At 40.1% G+C, this 15,167-nt stretch overlaps 1 protein-coding gene across 2 annotated transcripts; it reads right to left on the minus strand.

Annotated features, from left to right (window-relative positions):
* Nucleotides 1–378: 378 nt before the first annotated feature.
* Nucleotides 379–12,099, minus strand: si:ch1073-291c23.2 (uncharacterized protein LOC799862 homolog). Of its 2 annotated transcripts, none has more exons than XM_036583278.1 (7): nt 11,957–12,099; nt 11,347–11,463; nt 10,356–10,466; nt 7,373–7,429; nt 6,569–6,739; nt 3,620–3,733; nt 379–1,181 (listed from the first exon to the last, which is right to left on the minus strand). In XM_036583278.1, exons 2-7 carry the CDS (start codon nt 11,461–11,463, stop codon nt 1,143–1,145), a joined length of 609 nt encoding a protein of 202 aa, XP_036439171.1. In that variant the 5' UTR covers nt 11,957–12,099; the 3' UTR covers nt 379–1,142. The 2 variants fall into 2 exon arrangements, with proteins under 2 accessions (XP_036439171.1, XP_036439170.1); XM_036583277.1 differs by having other exon boundaries at nt 11,347–11,491; nt 11,957–12,087.
* Nucleotides 12,100–15,167: the final 3,068 nt, after the last annotated feature.

Here is a 15,167-nt window from a genome sequence, read left to right on the forward strand (position 1 = left end):
TAAGCCATAGATTCAAATGCCAGTCATATGTATTTATTTGCTGAGTTGCATATTGGAAACAAATAAAACATAAAATATAAAAAAGGTCACGTTATGTTTTATTTTTTTCCCCCCAATATGTTAAATTCAGCAAACAAACAGTAATTGAGCATCTGTAGAGGATGTGTTCACTTGTTTACATTTAGGAAAACAACAGGTACCCGAACTTCTGCATATGATCATATTGTGCTTATATAAATTATATGTAACTTTATTTCAGTACTGATTGGTTGCAAATATGGTATAAAATGAGTTTTAATTCAGTTGGCAATTCATTCACATATGAACCCAACAGATTCTGTTGTGTAATAAGAGGTACGCTAATGCAATTCTGACATACATATTTGTAAATAAAAGTTTATTTATTTTTCACATTTAATTTTACATTTCAATTTTACAATGGCCTAGTTGGCCTAGTTGGCATTCTGTCAGCAGTGTTTGCATGGGAGAAATCTTCCACAGTAAAAGTACTGCTGTTAACGCAACGTAAACAGCGTGTGCTGGTCTAAAGATGGTGTTCCTAGTGGTTTAGCTATAGATACAGTATAGTACAGTAGGATTCTCATATTGAAAAACATTCAGCAACCATGATGGCCAGGCCAAGACGCTTTAGATAACATACCTGTGAATTTACTGTGTCTGCCTTGTGACATTAATGGGCATTAAAAGGATGCTGTGGTGGTATCGGATAAAAAAGCAAAGTGAAATGCTATGAATAGTTACAAATTACTGATTTTACTTTGTGATACTGGTATTGAGTGTATAAGTTTTGGGTTAACGCTGTTGTGTCACTCATTTGATCACTGAAATCGGTGAGTGAGGCGCATTTTAAACGGGGGTTATTTGTAAATGCATGCATGCACATAGACTGTATTATAATCTGACTTCAAGATATTGTTTGTCAGCATTCCTTTCAGGCACTGTTTTGTTTGATTACTGAATATAAAATTAAAAACTTTTCCAACAAGATACATTTCTATATGAGCTGCTGAGTTAGTACAGTGTTATACGGTGGCTATATACTTCATTTAATCGGTCCTGTTTGTTTGCACACTGAGTAGGAGAAAGACAACAAGATAATCCTATAATGTCTTCAGAAGTCCTCACTCTGCTGAAGGTAGGTTACGCATTACTACAACCGCCTGTGGAGAGAGAGAGAGAGGGAGAGAGAGAGAGAGTCATTTAAAGCAGTCACATAAAATACCAGTAACACTTTAAGAGCCCACTGTAGATGTTTTTGTAGATGCTTAGCTTGTCTTTAAATCTGAGTGAGGTCCATATTGCAGAAAAGTGACCTACTGAATAAACCACATTGTGACCCCAAGCTAATTTTCCAATCTCCTTTACGTTTTTCACCTCTTCATTACTTCTTTTTCTTACCCACAGGCTTATATCTATTTTATTTGTTCATTTTCCTCCATTCTTGCATAGACTACTAACACTACTCCTGCTTTGACTCTAGACTGTTTGATTTTATTTAGTTAATTAAGTTGAAAGCTGCACTATGTAAGATTTGGGGATTTGGAGACCTCTATGGTGGAAATGTGTTATTGCAAGCAACGTGCAGAAAAACATATTGAAATGTGGGTTGTGTTTCCATGCTCTTCCCAGCAGGTTCACAACACACAGCGTCTGAAAACTGACGACGATTAGAATTCATTAAAAGAACACCCTCCAGTAAATGAACCTGTTGAGTTTGTCGCCAAGAAAAGCAGTCGATTAAGCAGCATTTCCTAATCCTGCTCCTGTGACCCACTGCACTGCATGGTTCCTTGACGCAACACACCTGATCCGGATCATCAGCTGATTACGGAGCCCGTCATGGATCAGGTGTGGTGAGTCAAACCGTGCAGCAGTGTGGGTCAGTATCTAGGGTGCAGTTGAGAACCTGAGGGGGAGAATCATAGCCAGCAAACTACTTAGAGATCAGTTTTTGAAAGTTTGCATGGTTGCATGAAATGTTTTAACAGAAATCCAAGACGTGACCAGCCTAGGTGAGTGGATGTGGAATGAGCCTTATTCGTCTTTATTAAGTGTTTTTTTAATAAATATCAGGCATTCTGGATGTTAATTTCATTAGAAATGAAATGAATGAACCTCATTCTTGAGCTTTCTTACTTATTAAGGAATCACCTAGAGCTCTGCTGATCGAAACGTCCAAAATTTCTTCATGTTTTTCTACAAACTATGTGAAAGTTGTGAAGTTGCACAGTTCCAGCGTCATATTTATATCATATTTTATACATGTATCCTTAACAAAATCATTCCATATTTCTTTGAACAGAGTGCAAAGTCAAAGTCAGAGATCACGCCTTCATTTACAAGCTATTATTTATCAATAAATCACACATAACCCTAAACAACTAAAGCCAATCTCAGTTGTGTGAGTGTTCAGTGTGTCACTCTTTCCCTTTATTCCAGCTTCCATTCTTTTCAGGAGACTCACTTTCAGTTCCTCAAAGAATCTGCAGACACACCTCCAAAGTTCAGTCTTAGAAGCTGGTTGATCATTTTCTGAAGTAATCAAACACATTCAGTGGTGTTGAGGTCTGGACTCTGGGGTGGTCAGTCCATTGTTCAGCTTCTCTGTTTGATGTGTCCGTCTCCTTTTCTCAGTGAGGTTCTTCTTGAACAGCTACACATCCTTTCAGACCCACAGCGCTGAGTCGTCTTCTCACAGTGGAAGGATGGACAGAAACACCTGTGGATGTTTTCAGATCTGAAGCAGCTTGATTTTCTCCTCTCTCTCAAAGATGAAAGCTTTAAGTGCTGCTTATCTGATGGGGGGCAGTTTTGGGGTCTACCAGGTCTTCCAGGTGGTTGTTAGGTATCTCATTTTCTTTGTTGCCTTGAATCGTTTTCTGAACTCCAGTTTTGGAAACTTTCTTTATGCAAGTGGATGATTTTATATCTAATCTCCGAAATATCTCCTTTAGCCATTTTAGATGCACAGGAGAAATAAATCTGCGAGGCAGCTGAGGTGAGTTTGTGTAGCGGTTTGTGTGATTGTTAGTGTTTAAAGGGGAACAGAATGTCAGTGAGATCTGTGGGAGCAGCTTTTTTTGCCGCTGTAACTCGTTGGAAAGATGGAAGGAAGAGTTAAACTGTCAGTACAGTCAACAAAATTAAAAACTGGACAATTTAAACACTGATAGATTTGATTTTTTTACTGAGTGTTGGAAGACTTCTGTGTAATGCTTTTGTCTGACGCTGAAAGACTAATAACTTCTACTTAATGGTCATTTTGCTTGGAAATTGAATAAACAAAAGGCTGATCTCTGACTTTTGCACAGTACTGTATATAATTAAATATAATTTAGCAGGTTACACTGTAACTATGTTATCATCTTACCGATTCATCAGCTAACATAATGTTGTTCATTTACTGTGAGTTTTTTATTTTATAATTAGTAGCTACAACACATCAAGTTTACAGTGTGAATCCTTAACTTAGTAAATTAGAACACCGTCCATTTAATTCCAGCTGGGTTCTTTATCCAGCCAAGGTCAGATCAAGCAAAGCTCATGAAAAGAATTAAAGGGAAAGCACGCTCAGCAGGAGAAAGTCAGACTGTTTAACCTGTGTCCGGGAGGAGCGCAGCGCCATCCGTGCGAAAACGGTCATGGTGATGAGGATTACTGCACCTGTTAAGCTGTGGAACAGGAACACGGCTTCCAGGCTGTAGGCCGACAACTGTGGAATACAAAGCAGTTTCAGCAGGTGTTTTAAAATGATAAGCCTGTTATTTCATGTGTCAGTCTGTCCAAGTGACTTATATATAGCATATATATATATATATATATATATATATATATATAGCCAGCATTGGAGAGTAATCCACAATTTTATTACATTCGAATTATTTAAGTCAATTAGTAGAAAATGTACCCTGTACTTGTACTAAGTGGTTCTGCTTTTGGCAGCTTGCACTCAACTGCATTTGGAAAGAAAAAAAACAATCCCAGTACACTTCCTCTAAAGCACCCTAGTTTCTTAAATGCAGAGGAAACACCAGAGCTGGTTTGGTGTTTGAGGCTGACCGCTTCCTATTTCTCATATTATATCAAAAATATGACTATGAAACACCGAAGGGCGCCTGCAAGCTCGAGCATGAATGAATGTGGGTGAATGGAGCTAAACGGCTAAAAATGAAAAATTAAACACGTTTCTAACCACTTGTGTGAGAACTTCCTCTTGGAAGTGGAAAGATGTGTATATGTATTTACAGTGTGTATAGTGTAGTCTTTTAACTAGTTGGATGGCTTCCCCTCGCACTCCGCCACCTCAAATCAAGCCCTGAGTGTTAATCAGGGGTGTCAGACGCAAGCACTAAAGAGGCAATATTAAAAAATCTCAACAGATCTGTGAGACAGAGAAAAAAAATGTTTTTATTTCATTTTGAATTATTTTCTGCTATAACCCAAACTGGCCATTATTTATTTAAAATATGCAAAGAACTTAAGCTGTAAAATATAGTCGCTTATAATAGACCTTTAAATATTACATGAATACTTGAAATATTCAAAATGTAAACGTCCAAAGGAGCTCAGCCTTTTAAACCTACCTATCTGCTTGAACTGGACCCCTGGAATCCTTCCTTTGCTGCAAGTTCATTAAGACTTGCGCTCAGTTTCTGAGCTGATGAGCTGACAGTGGGTGTTTATGTTGGTTGAACTGCAGCTGAAATGTAGTTAGTGTGTTTGGTGATATGACTGGTGTGGAACTGAGGTGTAACTGCTGTGCCATAGATTGTTGTTGGGGTAGAAGAGTCAGAGCGCGCATTACATTGCAGTGCATGCTGGGGACTGTAGTGCAGTGCACTGTGAAATTAGCTAATATTAATAGACAATTAAAATACTTTTGTGGGCCCGATAGGATTGTGTCGTAGGCCTGATCTGCCCCGCGGGCCTTGTTTTTGACCCACGGGCTGTAAATAATAGATTTAAATTTACATTGAAAGCACACTGATCCGCTTTATTCACGGAAAAATGGTCTATTGTGGTAGAAACAGGTCCAGCTTCCTTCTTAAAGAAGTGAAAATGTTGGATCTTACAGTGATCAGCTGTTATTAGCAGAGCATATTGCGAAAGTGACCGGAACTCACAGTCTTGAGCAGCCTGTCTCTGACTACTGAAGTAATGGGGGTGGAGCTTCCAGCATTCCCTACCGTTTTGTTCGTTTAAGCTCATTTGCTTTTTGCTCGCTGTTATTCTTTCCCCAAGAATATGTCTGAATGTATTTGATGTTTAGGGGTGTAACGATTCTGAAACAGGGACCGAAACCGCAATACACACATCCACGGTCTCGTGGCATTCTGGCAGATGGAACCCTGATACCCTCTTGGAACATAATTGTACTTTTTATTATCTGCCTTTGCTGGGATAAAACTGCAGTAACGCACAGCCTCTTGTGGCTTATTGCTTTTATAAAACGCCAGCCAACAAGAAATATGGTAAAATACACATATTTAAGCTATTATTAATAATAATCAACATAAACAAGTTACCATGGACAGCTGAATGAGGAGAACATTCAGTTGCCCATCGCTGTATATTGCGGTCACTTCATGAACTTTTTTTGATAACACAGCACTGTTTAATGTAAAAACCTTCGCTTTATAAGCACTTTTTGGTCACTAAATTACCACCGCGAGTCTTATTTAGCACCAATCCAGCGGCGCCCCTCTTCTCACGCTGGGGCTGAATCTTAAACGGCTCCCTGCTCCCTACATAGTGCACTACGTAGGAGTTTAAATACTGGATCCTGCAGCCCAACAGAGCAAAATACAGCTAAGAAACAGTCATTTGGGACTCAGACACATCCACACTCGATACATGATGCACTGTTTGGCTGTAGAGGCTGGAATTTCTAAACTTTCATAGCTAGAACACTATTTAGGGAGTACGGAGCCGTTTGGGATAGAGCCTGGGTTTGACGCTACAACTGACTGAAACAGGAACATTTGAAGTGTGTAAAACATTGAAGTGACATTTTTAGACCTTTATACTGCAGTTTTACAGTTAATCATACTGTAAGTGCTTTAATTCAGGCCTGTGATATTAATGATGGACTATTGGCTGTTGGCTCTTTTAGCCTGTTAGCTAACTGACCAGCCCAGTTCTAGTTAAGAACATAAGTTGCCAGCGGATCATATAAACAGAACCGGGTTCTTACTTGATCAGTACACTCGGTGGTCAATGCGAGCAGCATGAGAGTCAAACATTATTCCATTAACAGCAGAAGGGTTTTTCAAGCCGTGGTGCAGTGATACAGGGTTCAGTTGTTGTGAGGCGGTTATAGATGTGTGTATATCAGGGATTTTACAACAACTTTGAATGTGGCTCAGCCAATCAGATTTTAGGGCTGGAACTATCCATTTTATAACACAGTAGTAGATAAACTGTAGGTAAACAGTAAATTACTGGAAAACCTGCTGCCAGTACATTTTTTACAGTGAGCTTCTCTGCTATTTGGGCTACTCTGAATCATGGGTATCTGGAAATTGTGACTGTTTTTAAGGTAACTCACATAATGTTGCTCCACCACTGGTTCCAGCTCTGTATGATTGTCAGGGCTGTACGTGCTGTACAGACGATAGTAATGATTTTGTGAGATGACCACCATGGCTTTGATGAAATCAAATGCAGCAAATATAGACCCCAGTATTGAGATGATACTAAGAGCCAGACTAGCTGTGACCTGCAAGAGAAGACATGTAAAGTTTTAAATTTCAGTCACCGAAACATTTCAGCGGAAAATCAGTCAAAAAAGGCACTTCGGGTTTTCTACTGAAAGAGGGAAAAATGTTCAATGTTTCCATATCTGTGTCTGTATCTTTGTGATGATCCAGCGCAGAAATCCAGTTCAAACACTTCCTGAATCTGTAGAGTCGCCCTTTCCATTCCATCTTATCTCGAGATCATACGAGACTCACATCCGGAGTTATGAGCCTATGAAGAGGGGCTGAGATACACGTCATCTGCCTCTCACCGCGTGGAACTGGTGGATTCGTGTGCCTGTCTACATTCTGTGTGAAACTGACCAATGGACACTCAGGAAATCACTAAGGACTGACCATCACGCCGGAAACCCTTCATTCTTCATTCAGTCCGCATCGGAGACACACGTGAAATGGCGCTCAGAGAGTTTACAGCTGCTGAAGCTGCTACAGCGGTTTTGGAAAATAGTGATGAAGATAACGGAGCATTTTGATATGAAACGTATGAGGATCATGTTATATGAAGAGCTTTAAAGGAGAGTTTAAGAAGATATGAACAAATCGAGAGAATTATGTCAGTATCAGATATCAATTATCAGCCAAAGGCTACTCACAATCTTTTTGGTGGGTTCACGTTCTGCCAGTATGTAGAGAACACCGCACGTAAAGTACTGCAAAACACAGAAAACACATTTTAGGAAGAGGCTAAACAGAACATACGGATACAGTAAATCCCATTTCTTATTTTTACCCCTATCCCTTGTTGTAAGGGGTAGTGGTTGAAATCGTATGTACCATACCTCTATGAAATGGGACCCTCAAATAAAAAAAGCATAGCGCTGCTCTGTAGGCGACCCTGCCAGTCTGCAGTGACAGCAGAGGAGGGTAAAGTTCAGCTCCTCACTGCTGGGCTTTAGTTACATCTAGGGAATCATATGCCTTCAAAGAGGGGGGCAATTATTTATTATCACCCACCCCTAATTCTTCAGTGACATGAAGCTGAAGTCAGATATTCTCCAGCTTCTTATTCAAATTTTTCTGTTCCACTTTAAATGGAGCAGCAGTTACATTCTGGCGCTTCAGGCGTCAGAACTGCTGGACTATTTAAGGTGGAATGGGAAAGTTAGCTACTGATACGTTAGCATACTATTAGTGATTTTTTTCTTGTTATGAAGTAAACAACCATAATACACTGAAACAACACTAAACTAAGATCATACAGTGGTTACTGTCATTTTTAACAGAGAAAATTCTCACATTTGTGTGTTTTTTTGGTCTCTTGTGCTCCATTTTGCCTTTTTTTTTTATCATAACACTCTGTTTGGGGCCTCTGAAAAACCTCCGTTTGGAGGGTCATGTAGCCCTAACACTTCACCTTACCCCTCTATCTCAACAAGAATCGGGACACCCTACTCCTGGACGTGAACGCGCAAAATGGAGGGCTAAGTGGTAGGGGCGATGGGTGAAATGGGACTGGGCCTAAGACTTTAATCAATACATCAAAAGTCTTTTGAACTTACATGAAGGTCAGTAGAAGATGTGATAATATTGAACTATCCGGCTTTTCCTCCAGGATCTTAAAGCAATATTCCAAACAAAAATGCAACAACCATCAAAGAAACTGACCTGTCCAGGCTCCGCCCACAGATGTGTTGACAGATGTGTAGCAGCTGCTGCGAGGTTGAACAGTCTTTACAGAATATTGCCATAAATCCCATTCAATGTAGTTTGGAGTTTTGATTTTCTACATAACACTTGAGTTTCCAGTTTGCTATGCTAGACACCTAATAGTACTGAGTGCTCACCACATAGTATCTGGTACACACCTGATAGTATCGGGCGCTCACCACGTAATATCTGGTACACACCTGATAGTATCTGGTGCTCACCCGATAGTATCGGGCGCACACCACAAAGTATCTGGTGCTTACCTGATAGTATCAGGTGCTCACTACTTAGTATCTGGTGCTCACAGATGCTGTTGTAATTGCAGCTAGGCAGGTTAAAATAAATTTGTCACCATGCAAACTTCAACAGCGCTACACAGCATGAAGTCTTAACTTCAAACACACGCAAAACAAATATAATTAAAAATGAATAACACATTATAAAGTTTCGTATATTGTGGGGATATGAAATATTTTCATTTTCTAATATTCTATGAAATATATTTTTCTTATCAGCTTAAAATGTTTCATTTGAATGACTTTTATTATTATTATTATTCTTAATAACATTAATAAAATTACTATTTTCACTCTTAAAAATGACGTTTTATACATGCTCACTATTTTTGTTCTAGTTTTTTTCAATCATTTTGTTTTTTTAAAACTCGTAGCCTTACTTATCTAACTATTTATTTATGTTTTTAATAAAACCTACTACTATAAATACTAAAAGGTGGAAAAAATGCCAACCCATGTAATTGTGCCCAATCTGGCAACCCTGAATGGGGTACTAATGCTGTTGGATTGTGTCCGTGACAGGTATAGTAACAGTAACTATAACAGTAACTATAACTATTTCTCTTTGGATTTGAATGGGATTTTTCTCACTGTCCTGTGAAGTCCAACCGCGCAACAGCCGTTACGAAAGAAGGCAGGAGCATTAACCACTACTTACTACTAGGCAATGTTCAGATTTTTGTTTGATCCTACATAAAAAGCACATTTACATCAATAATATTTTGGGTTATTTACTTTTCTCCATCTGAAGAGTGATGCACTGTGACAACAGTAACAATAATGTGGACCATTGTGTGTGTGGTGGCATTATTAACTGCCACTAATCATTTAAGCAGTAGAACCCGAGAGGAAGTGTGTTACCGTGAAATAACATCACGGCTGTGATTTGGTCGCCGTAGATCATCACAGCCGTGATGTTATTGGCGATAACACACTCCTCGAGGGTTCTATTGCTTTAATACAACAGTTAAATAAATAAAGTAATAAATTAATAAACTGGGCCGTGAACGCGGCGTTTAATATGTTTTAATGTTCGCAGTTCCTTCACCAAATTATAGTTCCTTAACGAGCAGCTTGTTGCTACGTCAGAGTAACGAACTCCGCCCACTTGCTGCACAGCCTGCTGTAAGCCTTGCCTTTTGAAGTACAGACTGAGCGCCGCAAACTGACGCAATATCAAGTTCAGCTCCGTTTGGTCAGTTTTTGCCAGATCAGTATTAATGTTGTTTTGTTCCAGCCAGTCTGTAAAGCATCTTACAGCCCATTTAGTTTGGCGAATGGTGTTGGGTTCATTTCTGGCTGATTCCAGGTTGTTTAGCTGTTCTTCTGTCACAGCTGCCGACTGAAAAGCTGCTCAGTGGTGACGACAGTTTGGGAATTTAGTGTGGTCTGACCAAATCGGCTGTCGGTCAAATGTGAGAATGTGAGAGTAAGAAGTAAAAACGTTCAAATGGCTCGAGCGTCTCCTACAGCTGCCAAAGTCGTTGCTCAGCAACGGCGTCTCAGCGGAGTGATACAGTGTTTGTGAAAAACTTGTGATGTTAGAACGCTTCTCAGCCAATCAGCTTGCGTGGCTGCAACCAACTGTTATACAATAATAGACAACAACAGAATAACACGCCGATGAACGTACCAGGATGCCCAACCAAAAGGAGCTGTAGATGTCTGATGAGCTTTCCAGCGTGTCCATTTTCGGAGGGATTCCAAACATGAACAGACAAGAGCCCATGAGGATCAGCACAATCTTGCAGCCCAGGAAAACAGAAGAAATTAAGTCAGGTCGCACATCATAATGTATCTGCCAACAGTCTTTATGAACCTGTTTTACTGCCTGTGCCACATATTGAATGTAGAAGGACGTATTCCACTAAAAATCAAAGAAAACTTGTCCATATTTTGGTTGGTGGGGGTCCTGACCACTGAAGAACAGCTTATAAAGTATACAAAGAAACAGATGGACTACAGTCTGTAATTGTAGAACACCTAATGGTAAACATCTGGTGAACACCAGATACTATGGGGTGAGAACCAGATACAGATGTGGTAAATTTTTTTTTTTAAAGTATCTGGTGCTCAGCTGATAGTATTGGGTGCTCCCCACTTAGTATGTGGTGCTCACCACGTTATAAGTAATAATTATGAAATACTAGATCATAATTATGACACTGAATCTCATCATGAGACAGCAAGTCATAATTGAGATGTTAAGTCATAATTACGAGACAGTAAGTCGTAATTATGAGATTGTAAGTCATAATTATGAAATACTAGATCATAATTATGACACTGAATCTCATCAATTTGAGACAGCAAGTCATAATTGAGATGTTAAGTCATAATTACGAGACAGTAAGTCGTAATTATGAGATTGTAAGTCATAATTATGAAATACTAGATCATAATTATGACACTGAATCTCATCATTATGAGACAACAAGTCATAATTGAGATGTTAAGTCATAATTCTGACATTGTAAGTCATAATTAAGGAGAACCTTCTCACTGTCACGACTTATTAAATGGCTTTATGTGTTTCTCCAGTGGTGGAAACCATATTCCGCCCTGCTCCCCCAGTTTGAACCCAAATGAGCAAACAGGAGATAAGCAGTACTGCACTCTCTCACCCCAACGGTCTTCGGCTCTCCTCTGAGGAAGCGGTGCAGAGGCTTCGAGCCGCCGGTGACGGTCTGTGTGGTGGCGCCCTCTGCTGGAATGCCCTCCTTTCCTACATTTGCAGCCATCTGTGCTCAGATTTGGGGACACACAACACTGAGGAAAGTGTCAAAAATGCCGTTAAAGCGAGACACAGTGTCTGTGTTCAGTCATTTCTGGGGATAATCAATGGAACACGTCTCTGTGTTGGTAAGTAGTCAACATTTCAGTGTGCAATAGAAGGCAGGAGCAATTTTCCCGTTCCACCTTAAATGGTACAGCCGTTACATTCTGGCGCCTGATGCGCCACAATGTAACTCCTGCACCATTTAAGGTGGAACGGCGGAATTCGAACACGAAGCCAGCGATTAGGAATCTAACTTTAGCCTCGTCGCTAAAACAGATCAAAACAGGCCTTAAAACCACGTTTTAATGTCCAGACTAGAATTCAGACGTGTTTTTAGCCGTTTTTCCAGCTTATTAACACGACAGGAGTGACAACAAACCACCCCACAGGCTTCAGACCACCAACAAAACAACACAAACTAGCCGCTCACAGTAAGAAAGAACAATATAACGTACCTTCAAATGTGTGTGTGGGTCAGCCGCGCAGATTTTACAGTATTTCACAACGCTGGAGGGAGGGAGGGAGGAAAAAGAGGGGGAAAAAACGAGTGGAAGGGACTGGACAGAGGATGGGGCGGAGACTGAGGCCCCATGTTTGGGTGCAGTTCCAAAAGTTCACTGCAGCAACACAGAGCTGTGGAGCTTTAGCAGCCTCTGGCTTCTTAGGTGTTAAAGTGGAACTCCACCACATTTTTCAAAATTTCCCCATAATCCACCATGTAAACAAAGTCATACAAAAGTGGTTTGGTGTGAAACGCTCCCTTCTAGACAAACCTGTCCTCTCAGATGTCTTTACAGTGGTGGTGATGGGAACCAGGGGTCGCCATGTCTAGAACACATTTTAGCCATTTTATTTACTATCCAGAACCACCAGTGAACCTACATGAGTTTTTCTATGTGATTTTGATAAAAGATCTGAAAGAAAGAAGTTTCCTTTGGGGACTATTTTGCCTCGCAACACCCTCCATCGTAAATATATTCTAAAAAACAGGCCAAATCCATCCTCACAATTATTGTAAACCAGTGTTTCAGGCATTAGGCAGAGTTTTTGGAAGCATTTGGAGTGATATCTTTATGTAAGGGAGCTTTTAAAGGTGGACGTCTGGTTCCTATCACCACCACTGTGAACATTTCGGACTGTAAGTTTCTCTAGAACCACACCAAACCACTCTGAATGACTCGGTTTACATCTTAACCATTTAATTAAATTAACTGGTGTAAAAAAAGTGTGTAGAAATACACCCATTATCCATTTTATCGGCTCCACTGACCATATAGGTGCACTTTGTAGATCTACAGTTACAGACTGTAGTCCATCTGTTTCTCTGCATACTTTGTCACCCTGTTCTTCAGTGGTCAGGACCCCCATGGACCCTCACAGAGCAGGTACTATTTAAATGGTGGATCATTCTCAGCACTGCAGTAACACTGATGTGGTGGTGGTGTGTTAGTGTGTGGATCAGACTCAGCAGTGCTGCTGGAGTCTTTAAACACCTCAGTGTCACTGCCGGACTGAGAACCAAAAATATCCAGCCAACAGTGTCCTGTGGGCAGCGTCCTGTGACCACTGATGAAGGTCTAGAGGATGACCACCACAAACCGTGCAGCAGCAGATGAGCTATCGTCTCTGATTTTACGTCTACAAGGTGGACTGACAAGGTAGGAGTGTCTACTAGAGTGGACAGTGAGTGGACACAGTGTTTAAAAACTCCAGCAGCACTGCTGTGTCTGATCCACTCGCACCAGCACAACACACACTAACACACTACCACCACGTCAGTGTTACTGCAGTGCTGAGAATGATCCACCACCCAAATAGTGCCGGCTCTGTGGGGGTCCATGGGGGTCCTGACCACTGAGGAACAGGGTGTAGATACAAGGAGGTGTACTTAGTGAACTGGAGTGGTCAGTGTATATTATATATGCCTGTAGGAATCCTATAGAATCTTATAGGATCGTATAGAAAACTATAGTATTACTGTAGTTTTTTCCATAGTTTCTTTTCTATGATAGATGACTGTAGTGTGGTTGAGAGTGGAGGGGACTTTGGAGAAAGGGAGGGTGGGAGGGCGCTGACAGTATGTAAACAGCCCGTTGCAGCAGTGAAGGGATATGATACAGCTGCTTGGAGCAGCCACGGCATCTATGGTAGTTAATGCGATACAGATGTTGCCAGATGTTCAGGCCCAAAACACGAGGAGCGCTTTGAAATAATTACAGTACATATCATGTGTAGTACTTTGATCTGAAAGAATGAAAGGCCATAAGAAGAGTAATAGCACAGTATATGAAGGCTCTGGAGAGGTGGGGAGTAACAAAGTACTGTAGCTTTATTAATGTACTTAAGTAGTGTTTTCAGATGTCTTTACAGTACTTGAGTTTTTGTATGTGAGGCACTTCATGGATCTGGCTTGTGACTCACTGATTCACTCCCATGTTTAAAGGCTGAAAATCCTCCACAAGCAGTGAGACAGTTTTTTATGCTTTATATGGACAGTGCTTCACATCAGTGACGCTGCAAAGTACCTATGACTTTTGACTTCAAAAGAACAACATCTATTTTCTATTAGGTACTTCGAAACATTATTTATGCTCTGTAATCTACCGTATTGTATCAGTAGGTGATTTGTGCAGCAGTTGATTCAGTTCCAAATTTCTAACAAACTTAAACCCGAACTGATGTGACAACAAGAAAAGAGAGAAATAATTCCTTTATATATTTATTAAAAAAAATTATTAAAAAACTTCTTAACAGAGTTAAAACTTCTGTATGCAAAAGTGAGCAAGTGATTAGGGAGTCAAGATGTAATCAGGGAACATCTCTGTGGGTTGTAAAGTAAAGAAGGAGTTAGGGAACTGCTCTGTAGGGAGAAAGGAAGTAAACAATTAGTGAACACTTCTTTGTAGAGAGTAAAGATGTAATTAGGAAACTGCTCTGTAGGTAGTAAAGAAGTGATTTGTGAACTTCTCTGGGGGAATGAAGTAGAGTCATGATTAGGGAGCTTTTCTGCACTCTGTAAAGTAGAGAAGCGAGTAGGGACGTTTTCCATACTTTGTAAAGTAGATAAGCAATTATGGAACTTCTCTGGGGGAAAAAGTGGGGAAACCTCTCTGTACAATATAGAAGAGAAGCAATTAGGAAACTTCTCTGTACAGTGTAAACTAGACGTATGATCAGGGAACATTTCTTTGTATAGTGTAAAATACAGGAGTGATTAGGAAACTTCTCTTTACAGTGTAAACTAACAAAGTGATTAAGGAACTTCTCTTTACAGTGTAAACTAACAAAGCGATTAAGGAACTTCTCTTTACAGTGTAAACTAACAAAGCGATTAAGGAACTTCTCTTTACAGTGCAAAGTAACAAAGCAGTTAGTGAAGTGATTAGGGAACTTCGCTTTACAATGTAACGTAGAGAAGTGATTAGGGAACTTCTCTATACAGTGTAAAGTAACAAAGCGGTTAGGGAACTTCTCTATACAGTGTAAAGTAGAGAAGTGATTAAGGAACATCTCTTTACAGTGTAAACTAACAAAGCGATTAAGGAACTTCTATTTACAGTGTAAAGTAACAAAGCGATTAAGGAACTTCTCTTTCTCTTTCAGTGTAAAGTCGTGAAGTGATTAAGGAACTTTGCTTTACAATGTAAAGTGAAGAAGTTATGAGGG

The sequence above is a fragment of the Colossoma macropomum genome, unplaced genomic scaffold, assembly GCF_904425465.1.
Source record: "Colossoma macropomum unplaced genomic scaffold, Colossoma_macropomum, whole genome shotgun sequence".
Lineage (NCBI taxonomy): Eukaryota > Metazoa > Chordata > Actinopteri > Characiformes > Serrasalmidae > Colossoma > Colossoma macropomum.

Coding starts and splice junctions, on each gene's coding strand:
- si:ch1073-291c23.2 (XM_036583278.1), bottom strand. CDS start 11,463: ATGGCTGCAAATGTAGGAAAGGAGGGCATTCCAGCAGAGGGCGCCACC. Junction 3,734..6,568: donor CAGTGGTGGAGCAACATTAT/GTGAGTTACCTT, acceptor TGTATTCCACAG/TTGTCGGCCTACAGCCTGGA. Junction 1,182..3,619: donor TGCGCTCCTCCCGGACACAG/GTTAAACAGTCT, acceptor CTCTCTCCACAG/GCGGTTGTAGTAATGCGTAA.